Genomic DNA, 20,157 nt, shown 5'->3' with positions numbered 1-20,157 from the left:
TAAATCTCTTTGCTCAGGCATATTCTCTCCATTAAATGAAAGCTCAGAAAACTTTGTTCTAACTATTCTTCCCTTCATTTATGAAAAGAGTATTCCACTCAGTCTTATGCAGAAAAGCCACATTACCTTATGTGATAAACAAATTAGAATTATCACCATATGCATAGAGTTGTAACTAAAATCATATTTTATGTATTACTTTTAAGTGTCTTTTATGTATTAAGTAATAGTAGGTTATCATATAAGACATCAAGTAAATAGATACTCTTTTAGACTGGAAATTGACAAGGAAATTTAGTCATCATTTGGTTCAAGCACATTGTGTTACAAATGAGGAACTCAGAGGGATGATGGGACTTGTTGAAGGTCATACAGACAGTTAGACTAAAACCTTTGAAGCTGTGCTTGTTCTGGTTTCTCCAGCATTTTTGGATGCCTATGTGTCAATGATTCAGCCAGTCTCCCCATCAGATGGTCACACTAGGGCATCTGGCATATGGGATCTCTTCAGGATGCTCACATTATTACTAGAGCTGAATTTGAGAAAGTCAGGGACGAGAAAAAATATCCGAGAGACTAGATGAGAATAAAAAGTTTTTGTAACAAAGGAAAATTTAAACATACCCTGTAAAACCTATAAATAAACCTTAAAAAAATAACCTAACCTAATCAGCTTACTTTTCAAAAGGTTTTCTGAGTTTAGGGATATTGAGTGATTCAGTGGAAAGGGTTGACATCTATCTTTAGTAATACATTAAGTTGCTACATAAGAACCTTCAAATACGTGAACTTGCCCAGCTCTTGTACACTTACTCCTGTACTTTTCAAGGTGCTATACTGTAAGATTACAAATGTTTTCTTTGTGTTTGTTTTTTTAATATATTATTTGTGTGAAAAGTATTATAAACCTTTTATAGCCCTGGTGACTCAGATGGTAAAGGATCTGCCTGTAATGTGGGAGACCTAGTTTTGATCCCTGGGTTGGGAAGATCGCCTGGATAAGGGCGTGGCAGCCCACTCCAGTATTCTTGCCTGGAGAATCCCCATGGACAGAAAAACCTGGTGGGCTATAGCCCATGGGGTCACAAAGAGTCAGACACGACTGAGCAACTGAGCCCAACACAGCACGTGGTCCGGTACTATATAGCCTGATTGTGTTAGTTGGGTACCTAGGCATAACTTTGTTGGACTTAAAAACAAATTGGACTTTCAAATGCATTCTTGGAACAGAACTCATTCAAATGTAGGGGATTTACTGTACTTGCTTTGTCACCTGTTATCAACGTGAACTTGAGATGATCTTGCCATTCAGAAATCCTCACTTGGTGGTGACTTTCAGTATGATACTGAGCAATACACTGATTGCTCATTAATGGTTAAATTCCACCTCATCTTGGCCTGAGCTCTGAGCTCTATCCCAGACTATAATCGTTCTGAGATGTGGTCTGAAGACTCTGCTCAGGTAGACTTGCCATTGCAGGGGCTGGCAGTTGAGGTCTTCAGTTTGTTACAGTTGGAGACAAATTCACTTGTAAACATTGGGTCAGGGCTAATATCCCTTTATAATCAATAAAAGCAAGACCACTCTAACTCCCTACATCTTGGAAATACATTTTCCATGAATAAACTTTGTAGCCAGGATGAGGCTAAGCAAAACATGACAGATGAAACAGGCAGGAGTAGGTCTCTTTTGCAATTCTACTCTTATTCCTCCTCCTTGTTGTTGTTCAGTCACACAGTCGTGTCTGACTGTGACCCCATGGACTTCAGCATGCCAGGCCTCACTGTTCCTCACCATCTCCCAGAGTTTGCCCAAGTTCATGTCCGTTGCATCAGTGATGTCATCCAGCCATCTCATCCTCTGATGCCCTCTTCTGCCCTCAATGTTTCCCAGCATCAGGGGTTTTTCCAGTGAGTCCTCCTTCTTAAGCTCTATTTATTCACACTCAAACTTTCTTTAGGCTGTTTCCCTATCAAAAGCTTAGCCACAGGCAGAATAAATAATTTAATAGTGTGGCATTGTCCAATTCTGGGCACACATGCATTTTAAGAGAAGGCTTAATGGGAAAGGCACAAATGTGAAATTATTAAGGATTACCATGTGCCAGGTGGGTCTTAAATATGTGTTGCATTATCTAGTCCTGTTAAGTAATTCCAAGTTAGATACAGCTAACTCAGTTATACAGATGAGAAGATAAAAAGGAAATGGAAACACCAGCAAGGAACTGTGAGGCATGGGTGTGTGCATGTTGGTGAGAGGGACAGGAATGGGCGTGTGGGGTGAGTTGGAAAAGCACCATGACTTGACTAACTCTATTCTGAAAGTCTTTGACAATTTTGACCACAATTTTGTAAGTTGAAATCCTTATTTATTCTATGGGGATCTTGTTATTCTGAAGAAATTACTGTTGTTAAAAATACTTACTGGTCAGTGCCTAGATTTCTTAAAGAAATAGAATAAGACAGGTGCTTGCTAAACACACTGTACTGCCCATCGCGTTTGTTTTGCAAACGAGGCTTTTTGTTTTCCTCCTTAGTGCTGCTGGCCTTGGCTGGGTAATCTGGCGAAAAGAGAGACTCTCTACTTCCTCTCCTTCTGACATTTAGTTCCTTCAGTTCACGGGTGCTCAAAGGTGGGTACTGAAACTTACAGAAGTAGAATTTACTTACCCAGTTACCCAAGTGATTCCTCTGGGTCAATTCCATTCCTTCTGTCTCCAACCAGTTTGCTCCTCAGATGTTCTCTGATCTGCTTTTTATTCTATGGCACTTCAAATTCCTCTATCCCCTTCCTCTTGCTCTGTGATAAAGGAAAACTTTCTTGGGAAGGTGAGATGTATAATCTCTTTATATATATTGGGCTGGCCAAAAAATTTGGGTTTTTCTGTTAAAATGCTATAGAAAATTTCCCACAAGCTTTTTGACCAACCCAATATTTCATGGTGAAGATGCTTCCAATGTGACAGTTGACAAGTGCAGAAGGGGAGAGACTCTTGAATCAGATGTTTGCAAAGTTATCCACAAACTTCCATCCCGGCACTCTGTTCCAAATAGTTATTGCCATTTCTACTGTGAAGATGTAAATCATATTGTAACAAAATTCTTCAGTTTTTTTCTGCACATGGAAATAGGTTAGTTTAAGGACTCATTTGAGTGAAACTCCATTTACAAAATGATGATATAAGAGTAATTCAGTGATCATTTAATTCTAGCAAAGGCAAAAAAAGATTTCAAACTTGAGAAAATTTTGTCTCTATTTTTCAGAAATGATTGATATACAACAGTCTACAATTAAAAAAAATATGCCCAGTGTCATATCTAATAACATGAATTATTGCTGAATTTTCATACAACCCATGTTTTTATATAGGATACCAAAGTTGACAACCTAAAGAAATACTAATATCACAGACTGCTCAATGACTTATCTCAAAAAATCACAAGTCTGGGTTGAATGAATTCACTCAGGAAGAAACAATTTTGATTGTACCTGAAGAGTTCTGATGCTAGAAACAATATTTTTAGTGCTTGAAAACAATTAGGAGTAAACTAATCGAGTCCTTTTCAAAGCATCATTATTGAGTACTTAGAAAAGCTGAGTATTGGGAGGAAATCGCGTATTAACTTCTGTCCTTTAATTAGAAAAGAACACTCCAGACACTACTTCATTGATAAGATGTTCCTGGACAAATAGAGGACAAGACATATCTAAGATTTTTAAAAGTAATATTCCACCACACGCTCCCTCCCTTCCTGTTTCTTATTTTTCTTTCCTTATATTTTTATGCCATCCTGTGTCTTATGGCCAAAGAAATGTTTAAACCCTTCAGTTGCTCAGAAAACAAAAAGAAATGTTATGATTCTGTGATAGTTAGAAAATATATATGTGTATTTTCTCATTTTTGGTAGCTGGTTTATTTTAGCAGCTGATGTATTTGAATGAAATTTTCACATGTGAGAGAGTAATGATTAGTACAAAAGAAAAGGTTCATGTCTACATTTTTCTTTTTTCCTATGCTTTTATACTATATACAATTTGATAATTATACATTAGGATCGTACAGTTAATTTTACTTGTTTTTTTAAATCCTTGTTTAGAGACTTAAATCACCTTTGAATGACTTTTATGCTAACTTTAAGATTTTGTACTACTGTTCTGAAACTGTTATATCTTTGAACCAAGAACGTATATGGTTTGTTTAGAGACATTACTTATATGTTTGATTCTACTCTGACTAGTTGTATGACACCAAACAAAGTACATAGTATTTCTAGCCTCAGTTTCCTCACTGGTTAAATGGAGGTGATAATATTATTGGTGAGACTAAAGGAGATTTTGTGTAAGAGCATTTATCATGGTGTATATGCAAAGGGAGGGCCCTGGATTTTGGCTCAGATTCTGATTCTTCCTCAATACATGCAGAATACTAGACTGTTTCAGATTAATTTATATAACAATAACTCAGAAATTCAAGAAAACTCCTTTAATTGATCCCAGTATAAAATGTGACTATAACTGTGAAAGATAATTTAAATACATATATATTCACCTGAATGTTATCCTTTAAGTCATCTTGGAAAGTAAACATGTATTCTACCATTTGGTAGCAATGGTACCAAATGGTAGAGCGATGGTACCAATGGTAAAGCAACTTTACCATTGCTTAAAAACTTTGTAATCTTACTAATGGAAAACTCTTATAAAGCAAATTCTGAGCCATATTAAAAGAAAACAACTCAGTGTTATTGTTTTATTTGACTAAAAATTGAGCCCATCCTTTAGAAGTGAGGAAAGACAAATGATATGCTTTGCCTCCTCTGAAAGAGCCCTATAAATTATAAGAGCTATACAAATGTAAGATGGTTTACAGCAGAGTGTTAAAGAATGACCTCATTGAAAATATTAAAAAAGTATGCCTCGGGCTCTTAAAGAAATTCTGAAAACCTCAGGTGTTTTGAGCTCTAGCTTTATCATTTGTGGTATATGTATTGTCTCCTAGACGCCTACATGGAGGTAGACAGCACCCATTTGAGTGTGTAAAATTTAATTGATAAAAAGATATTCATTCATACTATCAATTTTGTTACTACTCTGCTTTTAATCATTTCCTACAATACCTAAAATTATCTTTTATCAACTAATATTATCCAGGTACATATTAGACTGCTGAACCATGTTATTTAGTTGGCTTTTCTAAAGACCCTTCAGGTTTGGGTCAGAAGTGCTGCCATGGCAACCCAACTGTGGCTTGGGCTGGAGGGCCACAAATGGTTGACCTCATATTACACATTTCAGAGCTGTTTAAATGAAGAGTTGAAGTTGAAATTAAAATTTAAAAAAGTGTTAGGTTTCTAATGTTTGGAGTATGGTGGTGCAAATGTGCTAAAATCTAAGCAGATCATGTTAAGGCGGAGTGGAAGCCTAGGAAAATGGCATCCAGAATTGGCAGGTAGAATAGCACTTCCAGTTCAGAGTCATATTTGAACAGACAAGAAAAATCTGACTTATCTTGGCAGTTTAAAAATACTGTGGTGTAAGTTGACCATCACCAGGTTCTCATCAATAATTGAGAACCTGAGGGAGAATAGGGTTTTATCATATAGTTTCCTTATTTGGACAGATTGATTTCATCCTGCAAATGCTTGTTGATTGAGTCCCTGTCAGTTCTTTTTCAGAGGTCATTTGAAATCTTTTTGATTTTTTAAAAATTTTATAAGTTCAGCACTTCTCTTTTCTGTTCTGTCGGTTTGTATTAATTATATTTTCTGGCTATTGACTGGATATGATACTTCCTAATAAAAGCTGACTTATCTCTTTCTCCTTAAGTACAGTGATAAGCACAGTGTCTGCTGAGGCATCTTATCTCAACTGGGAAGTCAGGGACTTTGGATTAGTGGCTCTGCTATGTGAAAATACGAAAAGAGCTAAAATAGCGCATGCCATGTTTTCTATATTAGTGCATCTTTAGATATTCATAGGAACTTTGGAAATATATAGACAATTGTTCAATATCAAGTTTTAAAAAACAGCAAATTTTTGAAGTAACATTTTGAAAATGGATGAATATATCATTTTTTCTAGGAGAAAATGATCAATATTCTTTAAAATTTTCCACCAAATAATTAACAGCTTTATTAGAGATATTCCTAGAGCAGGCGTGTGCTTTGCAACATAGATAAGTCCATTAGGAGGCAGAGAGATAGGAGGGAACACAGTCACAATACCAAAGATACATTTTGTATATAATGGGATACAAATCAGATGCTATCAAAATACTCAGCTTTACGTTTGTCAGTGGCTTAGTTACAGTGGATAAAAATCATCAAGCATCTTCAATGAAATTATGTGAAATGCTCCTTGCAATCTACTCTATAATTTATAGGCTTTCAGTCATTTCTTTCTATACCTTATAAAAATGGAAGAATATCTTGAAAATGCATGCATACTACTTGCCATTGTTTGTTTCTGATTCAGTTAATGAAATTCTGATTCCAGTATTTTAAGAAAAGCTATGTATTGTTTTCATCATCCTGCAAATACACCTTCAGCTGAAAACATTTTTTTCTTTTAAAAAGGAAGAGGTTGGAATTGAGAATAGTAAAGTTACAGACATACTAAATCCTTCTCATTCAAAGTCACTTCCATGCTCTTCACATTTGCAGGTTTAACATGTTAGCGATTAAGAACATTTAAGCTAGATTCATATTTTAGATTCAAAGAAGACATGTTTTCAAACGGTCTATCATGTAAACGTTGATTTTTAGGTACTTTGTCAACATGCCAACTTGGCTTCCAAGAAGTTAGTACCTTCTCGTAAATAAAATTGTTACATTTGAAAAGATACCTTATTCCACTTAGAGCAAGAGAAGGGAGAAATCAAGACTCCACTAAGACATGTGTATCGGGGCAGAAGAGCTGTTACAAAAGCCCAGGAAATAACATGACTACACCCATCAGAGTCAGTGCCATAGTTTCAGTTGCGGCTGTACATCCTGCTCCCGTTGTGTCTAAAGTACTACCACCGTCTGTTTGATGGATTTGCTTCACGTCACTGAGGTTCATCTCCTCTGGCATCCCTGTAGAGGCAAATGAGAAAATCATGGAATGATGGATATACCACCTCACCATGATCCTTCTAGAATGAATCTCTACCCAAATTGTGGACACGACTGTTTTTAATCTTTTTGTATAGCATTCCCTATGTGTTTCACCTGACTCTAAACGATGAATATGACACATACTTCTGCATTTCTTAAATTGGAACGTATAAGACCTTGAGTGGGAGTGCTCAGAAACTTTATGAGAACAAAGTAAAAAGCACTATCTAGCTTTTTGAAAGCATTTGGAATATTTATCTAATGTTATCAAAGTAAAGAAATGTAATTAAAATGTCTTGAGTTATAGAATCAGTGCTTGGCCCAGAGATGTAACAGTGGTAGGAACTGTGTGAAATCTTTTCTTATGAAAATAAAGCCATGTAAGGAGAGGTAATTAAATTGGACATTTTTAAAAAGTAGAATTTATACACATATTTTGTATTAGGCTAAACTATTCACAGATCCTCACTGAAATATATCAAAGAATAATAAATATTAAATGATACCCTTTATACACACGCAGAGCTATGGGGATAGGGGTATAGATATCTGTCAGTAGATCAAAGAATTTAGTAGTAGGATGGGTTGGGGATTGAAGTTAGGGATGAAGTGTTTGATTAAAGAAAAAAAAATGTTGTACAACATTATAGACCGAAATCTAGTCACAACCTGGTTATTACTTCTGTGTGTTGTAAAACCCAACAAACTGAGGAGGAGGCCAGCTCCCCAATTATTGGGGATGAAATAATTATTTCATCCTTTAAGATTATGTTCTTAAAGAAGTTTACCTTACTATGATACCCCTAAGAAATTCCTGATTTATCAGTTACTATCCAGTGTCACCCATGTGCTGAGACTGTGAGACTGTCTGGATTATCTCATGGTGTGCCACCATCAGTCACAATTAACAGGTTTAAATTCAATGTTACTAGGGCCACAAGTATTGACATCGTAATTACAGTGAGACTGAAAAAAAAAAGCTTCATATAAGGAAAAGTCAATATTTATGTAATTAGGTCAATACATATATATAATTCAGAAAGTAAGCTCCACTGCGTTCAGGGATGAGAGCATTAAAACGAAGCTCAGCTCTACTGATCTGACATATCGATTTTACAGTCTGAGTGCTTGTGTTATTATTCATTGTTTGGGTACTTGTTTTGCCCTTCTATGTCATTAGGCAAGATGAATAAACCAGCAATTCCTTTTTTTTTTTTTTTATGGAGACTGGAGAAGAGTGTGCATATTTTAGTCATGGTTTTATACTCCTTGTTATGTTAGAATATAACAAGGAGCTGTGTGGACTCTAGGCAATTAAAATTTTTTCCAAGATAACTACATAAATTTGAGCTTTAAGGGATTTCTTTCTTTTTTAAAGCACTGTGAAGAAGTGCCTGGACTGGATTCATGAAAAACTTTTTCGTATGCCTTCTGAAGTCAGTATTTTCCTCATTCATTCATGAGCCAGGCACTGGTTTGGGCTTCAGGGTACTGTGGTGAGTACAAATATGAAAATAGAAAGATGTTAAGTCTTATGTCTGCGAGTCAGGCAATACGAGGAGGGATTATCTCATCTTCAGTCAGATGCCATTTTAACATTGGAGGTAGAGGTATTACCAATAAATGCGATAGTTCTAAGGATGATGGTCCCTTGAGATAAGAATTATATAGAAAGAATGAAAGATCTCTTGAAGAGCTTGGCAGTCAGGGCTGCAGTTTCAGATCAAATCACAACCTGGCCTGAACTTCTGTTAAGAAATCTTTGCATGCCAAGAAGGCCAAGGCCACAATGATCTGATGTAGTGATTGTTTTCTTAAAGGAACTTAATTCACTAAGCTTACAAATTATACTAAAGCTCAGCCAAAGACCCATAAAAGAAAAATCAGTTTGATGATTTTGCAGAGAGGGAGAGGGTGGGATGATTTGGGAGAATGACATTGAAACATGAATAATATCATATATGAAACGAGTTGCCAGTCCAGGTTCAATGCATGATACTGGATGCTTGGGGCTAGTGCACTGGGATGACCCAGAGGGATGGTACGGGGAGGGAGGAGGGAAGGAGGGTTCAGGATGGGGAACACGTGTATACCTGTGGTGGATTCATGTTGATATATGGCAAAACCAATACAATATTGTAAAGTTAAAAAATAAAAAAAATAAACAAAAATGAAATAATTTAAAATAAACTTTTCTACGCCTAATGGCAACACACAAAGATAGCAATAAATTCATATTTCTGCCCTCAGTGGCTTGCAGTCTGGAAGAGGTAGACAGATAGCCATGCTATTACAAAAACAAATGAAATGTTAAAATTTGGGCACTTGCCTGATGGTTGGTGCTATGAAGTAATATTATGTTATACAAGATGAGGTGTCAGTTAACCTACTGTCCAATTGACAAAGGCAGGACAGAGAGGTGATGACAACCAGTTTGGCAAGGATATAGCCCTTTATTAAGGAAGATTGCCAAAATATAGCAAAAGTGTTTAAAATGTACACTTACCTAGACACCCAAATTCTGCTTTAGTGGAAAAATCCCATGGGAATAATTTTAAAAATATGCACATATTTATTCACAAAATAATCTGTGCATTATTAGTGAAAAGTCATAAGCCATTAAGTGTCTACTAGTAGGGAACTAGGTTAAGAAAATTGTGCATTTACTTACTTTAAAAGATTCAAAAAGTAGATATTAGTGCAGAAGAATGTTTTGATATTATTTTATACACATACTTGCATGGTCTTTAAGGATCTTTGAACTCAGTCTATGGCTGCCTTTCTTTAAGAACAGGGAATCTATCACTGATTTTTGTATTCACTGAGTAAGCATTTAGTAATAAGTAGGTGAATGAATAAGTTGATAACTTTAATTCAGGACAGAAAATTGCAAAACCATAAAAATGTTTCTCCACTTCAATTTGATTTTCCCTTCCCACAGTTTTATTGGGATATTAATTGACATAACATTATGTAAGTTTAATGTGTACAGTATGTTGATTTGATGTACTTATATTTTATAAAATGATTGTCACCATAGTGTTAATGTCTCCAGCATGCCACATAACTACCTTTTTTTTTTTTTTTGTGGTGAGACCATTTAAGATCTACTCACTTAGCCCTTTCAAATATATAATTCAGTGTTAATCACTGTAGTCACTGTGCTTGACATTAGATACCCAGAACTTATTTATCTTATAACTGAAAGTTTGTACCCTTGAACAACATCTCATTTACCCTACCTCCCAGTTCTTGGCAGTCATCAATCTACCCTGTTTCTGTGAGTTTGCTTTTTTTTTTAAGTTATAGATACAAGTGATGTAGCAGAGCATTCATCTTTCTCTGTCTGACCTATTTCACTTAGGATAATGCCCTCAAACTTCATCTAAGTCATAGCAAATGGCAGGATTTTCTTTTTTCATGTCTGAATAACATTCTATTGTTTTTATATACAATATATCTTTATCCATTCATCTATTGACAGGCTGTTTTTGTATCTTGGTTATTGTGATTAATGCTGCAGTGAACATGGGAGTGCAGATATCTCTTTGAGATCCTGTTTTCATTTCCTTTGGGTATATATCCAGATATGGAATTGCTGGATCATATGATAATTCTATATTTTAATTTTTTGGGAACCTCCATGCTGTTTTCCATAGTGATTGGACCAATTTGCATTCCCACCAAGAGTGCACAAAGATCCCCTTTTCTCCACATCCTTGCCAATACTTATCATTTGTCTTTTTGATAATCAGTTCGGTTCAGTCATCCAGTGGTGTCCAATTCTTTGCAACCCCATGGACTGCAGCATGCCAGGCTTCTCTGTCCATCATCAACTCCTGGAACATGCTCAAACTAACGTCCATCGAGTCGGTGATGCCATCCAACCATCTCATCCTCTGTTGTCCCCTTCTCCTCATGCCTTCAATCTTCCCCAGCATCAGGGACTTTTCCAAGGAGTCAGTTCTTCACATCAGGTGGCCAAAGTATTGTAGCTTCACCTTCAGCATCAGTCCAATGAATATTCAGGACTGATATCCTTTAGGATGGACTGGTTGTATCTCCTTGCAGTCTAAGGGACTCTCAAGAGTCTTCTCCAAAACCACAGTTCAAAAGCATCAATTCTTTGGCACTCAGCTTTCTTTATAGTCCAACTCTCATATACATATGTGACTACTAGAAAAACCATAGCTTTGACTAGACTGACTTTTGTCGGCAAAATAATGTCTCTGCTTTTTAATACTGTCCACGTTGGTCATAGCTTTTCTTCCACGGATCAAGCGTCTTTTAATTTCATGGCTGCAGTCACCATCCTCAGTGATTTAGGAGCCAAAGAAATAAAGTCTGTCACTGTTTTCATTGTCTCTCCATCTATTTGCCATGAAGTGCTGGGACTGGATGCCATGATCTTAGTTTTCTAAATGTTGAGTTTTAAGCCAGCTCTTTCACTCTCTTCTTTCTCTTTCATCAAGAGGATCTTTAGTTTCTCTTTACTTTCTGCCATAAGGGTGGTGTCATCTGCATATCTGAAGTTATTTATATTTCTCCAGGAATCTTGATTTCAGCTTGTGCTCCATCCAGCCTGGCATTTCACATGATGTACTCTGCATAGAAGTTAAATAAGCAGGGTGACAATGTACAACCTTGACATACTCCTTTCCCAATTTGGAACTAGTCGTATGTTCCATGTCCAGTTCTAACTGTTGCTTCTTGACCTGCATACAGATTTCTCAAGAGGCAGGTCAGGTAGTCTGATATTTCCCTCTCTTGAAGAATTTTTTACAGTTTTTTGTGATCCACACAGTCAAAGGCTTTGGTGTAGTTGATAAAGCGGAAGTAGATATTTTTCTAGAACTCTCTCACTTTTTCGATGATCCAATGGATGTTGGCAATTTGATCTCTGGTTCCTCTGCCTTTTCTAAATCCAGCTTGAACATCCGGAAGTTTTCAGTTCACGTACTGTTTTTGATAATAGCCATTCTAACAGTTGTGAAGCAATATCTCATTGTGGGTTTGATTTGAATTTTCTTCATAATTAGTGCTGTTGAGCATCTTTTCATGTATCTGTTCACATTTGTATGATTTCTTTGGAAAAATATTTACTTTCTTAAGTTCAATCTCTTTTAATATAAAGACATAAAATTATACTGCAGCAACACAGAATATAGAATAAAATATTAGAATTAGGTGCAAACCTGGAATTTTACATCTGAGAGAAAAGTAGTGAATGTAATAGCCAAGATTCAGTGTGAGAATATTAACTTAGCAAGTACTTGCTAAATAAAGTTGCTATGGATCTTGTAACATTCAATAAAAACTATTACCCTTGGTCATTATTTGATAGACTTGAATGGTCATTTATACTAAAATTAGCCATATGTATATTGACTGGACATTTGGGTGTCTAACAAATCTGATATGGTTTATGTAACAGTTTACCATTTTTTAAATGATTAATCCATTCTTATCTCTTAGGAAATATAATTGATAGACCCACCCAGACTATTGAGTCACTTTAATCTAGGGTGTATCCTGAAAAAAATGCTCTTATTTTCCAGTTTTCCTTGGGGGCTTCCATGTAATCCAGTAACAAGAGCAGAGTGACTGTATGGTTGAAGAGACAAGGTCTGTGATAATCATGAACCCTTATGGAATGTCACCTCTGTGATCTTCTATTTGATATTCAGGGTCTGACTAATAGGATTATTATTCTGTTCTCTGTGAGAAAAAGTGTGAAATTTATTTATAGTTCTTTTGGTTGATGCTTTATAACCAAGCATAGTCTTCCTTTTTGACAAATTATGTGAGAATAATGAAGTAATTTTAATTGTTAGTAAGTTAAACAGTGAGTTAAAACATTAATAGGAGATTATGACTGTAAACCAAAGTTTACTTTACAGTATTATGATATATTGAGATATTTCAGTTCTGGGTAATATCAGGGATTATTATTGCTTGTTTCTCTATCAAATGGATTATTGGTTGCTCTCCAACAATTAATGGAAAAGGAGTACATCAAGGCTGTATATTGTCATCCTGCTTATTTAACTTATATGCAGAGTACATCATGAGAAACGCTGGACTGGAAGAAACGCAAGCTGGAATGAAGATTGCCGGGAGAAATATCAATAACCTCAGATATGCAGATGACACCACCCTTATGGCAGAAAGTGAAGAGGAACTCAAAAGCCTGTTGATGAAATTGAAAGTGGAGAGTGAAAAAGTTGGCTTAAAGCTCAACATTCAGAAAACGAAGATCATGGCATCTGGTCCCATCACTTCATGGGAAATAGATGGGGAAACAGTGGAAACAGTGTCAGACTTTAGTTTTCTGGGCTCCAAAATCACTGCAGATGGTAACTGCAGCCATGAAATTAAAAGACGCTTCCTCCTTGGAAGGAAAGTTATGACCAACCTAGATAGCATATTGAAAAGCAGAGACATTACTTTGCCAACAAAGGTTCGTTTAGTCAAGGCTATGGTTTTTCCTGTGGTCATGTATGGATGTGAGAGTTGGACTGTGAAGAAGGCTGAGTGCCGAAGAATTGATGCTTTTGAACTGTGGTGTTAGAGAAGACTCTTGAGAGTCCCTTGGACTGCAAGGAGATCCACCCAGTCCATTCTGAAGGAGATCAGCCCTGGGATTTCTTTGGAAGGAATGATGCTAAAGCTGCAACTCCAGTACTTTGGCCACCTCATGTGAAGAGTTGACTCATTGGAAAAGACTCGGATGCTGGGAGGGATTGGGGACAAGAGGAGAAGGGGACGACAGAGGATGAGATGGCTGGATGGCATCACTGACTCGATGGACGTTAGTCTGAGTGAACTCCGGGAGTTGGTGATGGACAGGGAGGCCTGGCATGCTGCGATTCATGGGGTCGCAAAGAGTCGGACATGACTAAGCGACTGAACTGAACTGAACTGAACAATTAATAGTAATTAGCTTTTATTTTTCAGGATAGAGTTTTTAGCAGAGAAAATACTGTTTGGATTTTTTTATTTTTTCAGTTTCTAGTGTTATTTTTTATTCCATAATGACCATCCAGATCTTTTTCCTCAATTTGTGGTATTGATTTCTGAAGACTTTAGAAAGGAAACATACATCTCATATGAAAAATGCTTCCCTGGTGGCTCAGACGGTAAAGTGTCTGTCTACAATGTGGGAGACCTGGATTCGATCCGTGGGTCGGGAAGATCCCCGGAGAAGGAAATGGCAACCCACTCAGTACTCTTGCCTAGAAAATCCCATGGACAGAGGAGCCTGGTGTCCATGGGGTCACAAAGAGTCGGATATGACTGATCAACTTCACTTTCTTTTCTTTAATTATTTTAAGCAATTTTGTATTACTATTGTGAGTTTTTTTAAAACAAGTTTTGTGACATTTCTAGAAATAATTTTTAAATAGAAAATTTTAAGTGCCATTTTGTGCAATTGATAATAAAGACCAAATATTATGTGTGCTAAGTCACTTCAGTCACATTTGATTCTTTGCAACCCTATGGACTGTAGGCCTCGAGTCTCCTCTGTCCATGAGATTCTCCAGGGAAGAACACTGGAGTGTGTGGCCATGCCCTCCTCCTGGGGACCTTCCCACCCAAGGATTGATGCTGTGTCTCTTGTATCTCCTGCATTGGCAGGGGGCTCTTTATAAAGTTTATTAAATATACTAGTCCTTATTTATATACTACAGACTTAATTGTAAGAATTTACAAGTATTGAAACAATTAAAATTAGTGATTCTGTAAATTATTTGTGAAGAGTATAAGACTGATCAGATATTGCTAGTGAAGTCACAAAAGATTTGTATATCCTAACTCAGTGATAATATGGGGTTAAATACTATTAAAAATTAAGATATACTAAAGATTTACCTGGACACATAGTGGTAATATTCAATGTACCAAAAATAGAAAAATTTTAAAGCACTCGAGAGAAAGGGCAGATAGCTTTTAACAGAACAAAATATTATATTAATTTTCAAAAGCAATAATAGAAGCTAAAATAAAAATTCTAACTGTGAAAGAATGTAGAATTCTATACAAAGTTATATAGTATGGAAAAAATAAAGGCATAAATAAATGTATTTTAACAAAGAGTGCTTTTAATACTCCCCAAATGATTCTAAAGTATTATTAAAAATGTATGTAAAAATAAACAGCACAAATGGAGTGGGATGAAAGTTATTAATATAATAGTGTTCAAAGTAATTGGCAAACATCTAGCTAGGTTACTGTATATAAGCATGTTGGTTAAGAAAACAATAACAAAATGATTAATTTAGATATAATTTTAAAAGATATAATTAAAATATTTACAAACAATTTTTAAAACATTCTAAAGTATTTGTATGTTCTGGGAAGAAGTGAGAAATATTTACTTTAGGTTTTGTCAAGAAAAATGTGTACTTTAATGAATGTCAAAATTTCAAGGCTAAGAACTTAAAAACTTCATATGGAACATATATATTCCTAATCCATTAAAGCAAAGGGGATTAATAAAATCCAATAGAAGTCAGGAAAAAATAAACACGTAAACAAATATGCCCAAAGCGCAAAATCAGATGTTAAAGCCATATGCAAATAATTTAGTAATCTCTAAATGAAATGAACTGCATCAATTAGAAAACAGACACTCAGTTTGGATTTCAAAAGAAATTTAGCACCATAATAAAATGATACATAAAGGGTGAGAGTAAAAGCTTAGAAAAATACACTACAAGTAAATAATAACCAAAAGAAAGGTGATGTCATTATATTAATAAAAGACATGAGTTTTGAACATTAAAGGGGGTAAAGAAAGTCTTCACATAATAACAAAAGAAATAATTCAATATATAGATATAACAATTCTGTGCCTAAGATCCTATTTTCAAAATAAATCAATATTAATAAAGGAAAAGAATTGGATAAAATAACAAAGCAAAATGGACACACAAACATTCAACATTAAAACAAAATTTTAATCTTGCTATCTCATTACCTGATAGCTCAAGCAAATGAAAATTAGTGAGGATATGGATGACTTGGTCATCCACCTCTTTAGGCCAGGAAAAGAACTCCACTGACTTCCAGCCATGATTCTAGTAATAATCCTAGTATCTCTTTGCCCTGTACCCCAACTCCTTCACATGGAAAAAGAACAGATTGCCCTGATCACTAAGTTGGGATGAAGAACCAAAATGCTTAACTTTTAAATTTCTCATCCTCTTTTGAATTGAGAAATGTGAGAATGCATATTACCCTGCTCTTCACCATGAGTTGAAACTAACTCTTTCTGCAGGAAGGACCTGATTTTCTAGCTATGCTTCTGACCTGAAAGTAATTCTTGGATAAAATAATAAGTATCATATGTCAGTACATTATCTAGTCCAGTTTTTAACAGTAAAATAGCTGATATTTTTATTTTTATCTGTCTGACGTGTAGTACTTATATTTCAATTGGTTCTAACCTCAGAAGAAGGAGTATAACTTACTACACCAGACCCAAATACAAGCTTTCACAAGTGGTCTAATAAATGAATAAATATAGCTAGCTAGCATAATTAGATAGCCTAATGTAGTTAATGACTAGTGGATATACTGTGTAAATATTGTTTTAAAGTATACCTAAGACGTTAACAAAAGGGATCACATAGCAGGGCACAAAGCAAATAACAAGGAATTTTAAACAAAAAATTTGAAATTTTTGGTAACACAATAAAATTAAATGTCAATACTAAAGGAAAACCATGATCCCTACAGCAAACCTTATCTAAGGACATAAAACAAGACCTAAATAAACAGATGTATCAAGTTCATAGATGAGAAAATTTGTTTATATTGTGTCTCTTTCACTATATTCTGACATTCCATTATGATGTCCTTTGGTGTGGGTCTATTGGATATTGGATGCACTGTGTTGGGCTGTCAGTGAAACCTACAAACTCATGTCCATCTTGGGAAATGTTTTTGAATTCTTTATTGATGATTTCCTGTTTACCATATTCTCAATGTCTGGGTGTCCCATTATTTAAGTGTTGGATTTCTGGAAAGTGTCCTCTGGTTTTCTCTTCTAGTTTCTATCATTTTTCTCTTCTAGGGGATTACTTAAGCTTAATTTTTTTTCTTGAGGTTTTCATTCTTGTATTCAGAGTTTAGATTTACTAAACTTGATATTTTTCCTCTATATCTCCCCTTTGTTTTTGTTTGAGACTTCTCAGACTTTATTAAGACACTAATTACAGTATTTTTTCAAAGTACTGTAGTCTCTAATACAATTTTTTTTTCTGCTTGTCGATATATGGGGGGCTCCATGCAGCCCCTTATATAAGTGTAATCCCTGATTCATGGTTGTTTAAGAAGTCAAAGTGAAAATTTGGTTAGAACTCTGGGTGTGTGCATCAGATCAGATCAGTTGCTCAGTCGTGTCCGACTCTTTGCGACCCCATGAATCGCAGCATGCCAGGCCTCCCTGTCCATCACCAACTCCCGGAGTTCACTCAGACTCATGTCCATCGAGTCAGTGATGCCATCCAGCCATCTCATCCTCTGTCGTCCCCTTCTCCTCCTGCCCCCAATCCCTCCCAGCATCAGAGTCTTTTCCAATGAGTCAACTCTTTGCATGAGGTGGCCAAAGTACTGGAGTTTCAGCTTTAGCATCATTCCTTCCAAAGAAATCTCAGGGCTGATCTCCTTCAGAATGGACTGGTTGGATCTCCTTGCAGTCCAAGGGACTCTCAAGAGTCTTCTCCAACACCACAGTTCAAAAGCATCAATTCTTGGGCGCTCAGCCTTCTTCACAGTCCAACTCTCACATCCATACATGACCACTGGAAAAACCATAGCCTTGACTAGATGAACCTTTGTTGGCAAAGTAATGTCTCTGCTTTTGAATATGCTATCTAGGTTGGTCATAACTTTCCTTCCAAGGAGGAAGCGTCTTTTAATTTCATGGCTGCAGTCACCATCTGCAGTGATTTTGGAGCCCCAAAAAATAAAGTCTGACACTGTTTCCACTGTTTCCCCATCTGTTTCCCATGAAGTGATGGGACCGGATGCCATAATCTTCATAGGACTCAGTAATTAGTAGACAAATGTGATCTTATTTCCATGTCTGTTGAGGAAGCTGCCTGTGTCAGTTGGATAGGGTAATTAAGGCTGAAAAACCAAATGCCTCCTAAGTATTGGCAGCAGTGTCTACTGCCAGTTCTGGTAACCCTGTGCATTGTAACTAAGTACCTCACATCCCTATGGAGACATCCATCCATGGTCAACAGAACCAAGGGAGATGAGGGGAGAAACAAATTGACAATTAAAAGCATTCATCTGGAAGGAGTACCTAACATTTCTGCTTACTGAGTTTATTGGCCAAAGCTAATCACATGACTCTAACCTCAAGGGACAGGGATATGTAGTCCTACTATGTGCACAAAGGGGTGAAGAAACAGAAATATTTTAGACCAGAAGTCTGCCAGGTCCCCTTTAACTGTCTTTGTTTCTTCTTAAGCTAGATCCTCTCAGAAGAGAATTTTTGATATCTTGCCTAAGAGTAATTCCTTGCCTGCAGGAATTCTGGGAGCCAGGTGAGAGCAGGCTTGGGGGAGGGTATAGGTCTCAACATTCATTATTTATATATATGTGTATGTATGTGTGTATAAATTTTCCAGTTATCTTTTTTTTGGAGAATAATATTCCTGCCTTCAGCTGCGCCCAGTCCAGAGACCCTTTCTAGATTATACTTCCTGTAGCATACTGACATATGGGAGAGATGGACTGATCAGTCGGAAGTGGAGAAAGAAATCATTGAATGATATAGCTATTGACTAGTCCTTCTTTTGTTATGTGAGCTCCTTCTTGCCAGTGGTGACAGATGATGCCTATTCCTGTATTTTTTGAAGATGTTGTTGAACAAATTTGGTTCGTTCTCTGCTTTCTTCAATGTTGCTTGTCAATTGCCTTCCCTGGGCTTCCTACATATTCATTATTCATCCATTAGCTTTATTGTTTCCAAATGTTGTTATCATCACCTCTTCTATTTCCTCGGCTCTCAGTAAATTTTATATTTTTGTTAAAAGTAATCCTTACACTGTATTTTAGTGGGATGGCAGGAGGGAGTAAAATTAAATGTGTTTGATCAGTCTATCATCTTGAAGGCAACTTGCTCAATATTTCCAGCATCTGGTCACTGAAACTAGATTTTTTAACTTGAGAAACTTTTTAAAGTGTGAGAAACTTTTTTTTTTTTAATTTTTTTGTTGGAGTAGAGTTGATTTGTGGTGTTGTGTTAATTTCAGGTGTATCGCAAAGTGATTCAATTAAACATGTACACATAACAATTCTTTTTCATATTCTTTCCCATATAGATTATTACACAATATTGAGTAGAGTTTTCTGTGCCATATAGAAGGTCCTTGTTGCTTATCTATTATATATACAGTAGTGTATATGTGTTAAACCCAAACTCCTGATTTACCCTGTCCTCTGTTCCTCTTTGGTAACCGTAAGTTCGTTTTCTGTCTGTGACTGCAGCTCCATCTTGACTCTTTGGATAAGTCTAGGTCTCTTTTGTCCATTCACACTGGTGTAGTTCAGGTGGTTTTGGTGTTCCTGCTTTTATGGTGGTTATTTTCATCAAAACTACTGAGCATTGTTCCATTTTAGCCAGGAACTTACCAGTAAAGCCTGACTGTTCACTCCCCACTGATAGAAAATAGTGCAAAACAGCCTGGTGCCTTATGGAAGAATGACTGAATGCATGTTTGGAAGACTGGAAGGCAGCTTCTTTTGCCTTTGCATTGCCTAATCCATGGTGCATTTGCTATATAATTTTGTAAAGCTTGTTAAATGTACCAGGAGAAGGCCTATCTAGCCACAGAGCTCTGGGAATAATTGGAAAATTGAGTCCTACCACAATTTGGGCCCTTTAAATATTCTCTTTTATTTGGACTTTTTGTTAAATCCATAATGTGTATCTTTAAGATATTGGGTTGGGCCTTGATTAAATAAATGACATTTTCACTTACTGCTGCTGCTGCTAAGTCACTTCAGTCGTGTCCGACTCTGTGCCACCCCATAGACGGC

The 20,157-nt window shown here is 36.2% G+C and overlaps 1 protein-coding gene across 1 annotated transcript in view; it reads right to left on the bottom strand.

The window, feature by feature from the left end:
* Positions 1–6,101: 6,101 nt before the first annotated feature.
* GPC5 (glypican 5) overlaps positions 6,102–20,157 on the bottom strand; it is a 1,580,781-nt gene continuing 1,566,725 nt past the window's right edge. Inside the window, exon 8 of the mRNA XM_027557795.1 lies at positions 6,102–7,077. Coding sequence (XP_027413596.1) covers positions 6,920–7,077 — 158 coding nt within the window. The 3' untranslated portion in view covers positions 6,102–6,919. The remainder of the gene's footprint in view (positions 7,078–20,157) is intronic.

The sequence above is a fragment of the Bos indicus x Bos taurus genome, chromosome 12, assembly GCF_003369695.1.
Source record: "Bos indicus x Bos taurus breed Angus x Brahman F1 hybrid chromosome 12, Bos_hybrid_MaternalHap_v2.0, whole genome shotgun sequence".
Taxonomy (NCBI): domain Eukaryota; kingdom Metazoa; phylum Chordata; class Mammalia; order Artiodactyla; family Bovidae; genus Bos; species Bos indicus x Bos taurus.
The sequence above is the reverse complement of the archived record's forward strand: the minus strand, read 5'-3'. Positions and strand labels throughout refer to the sequence as shown.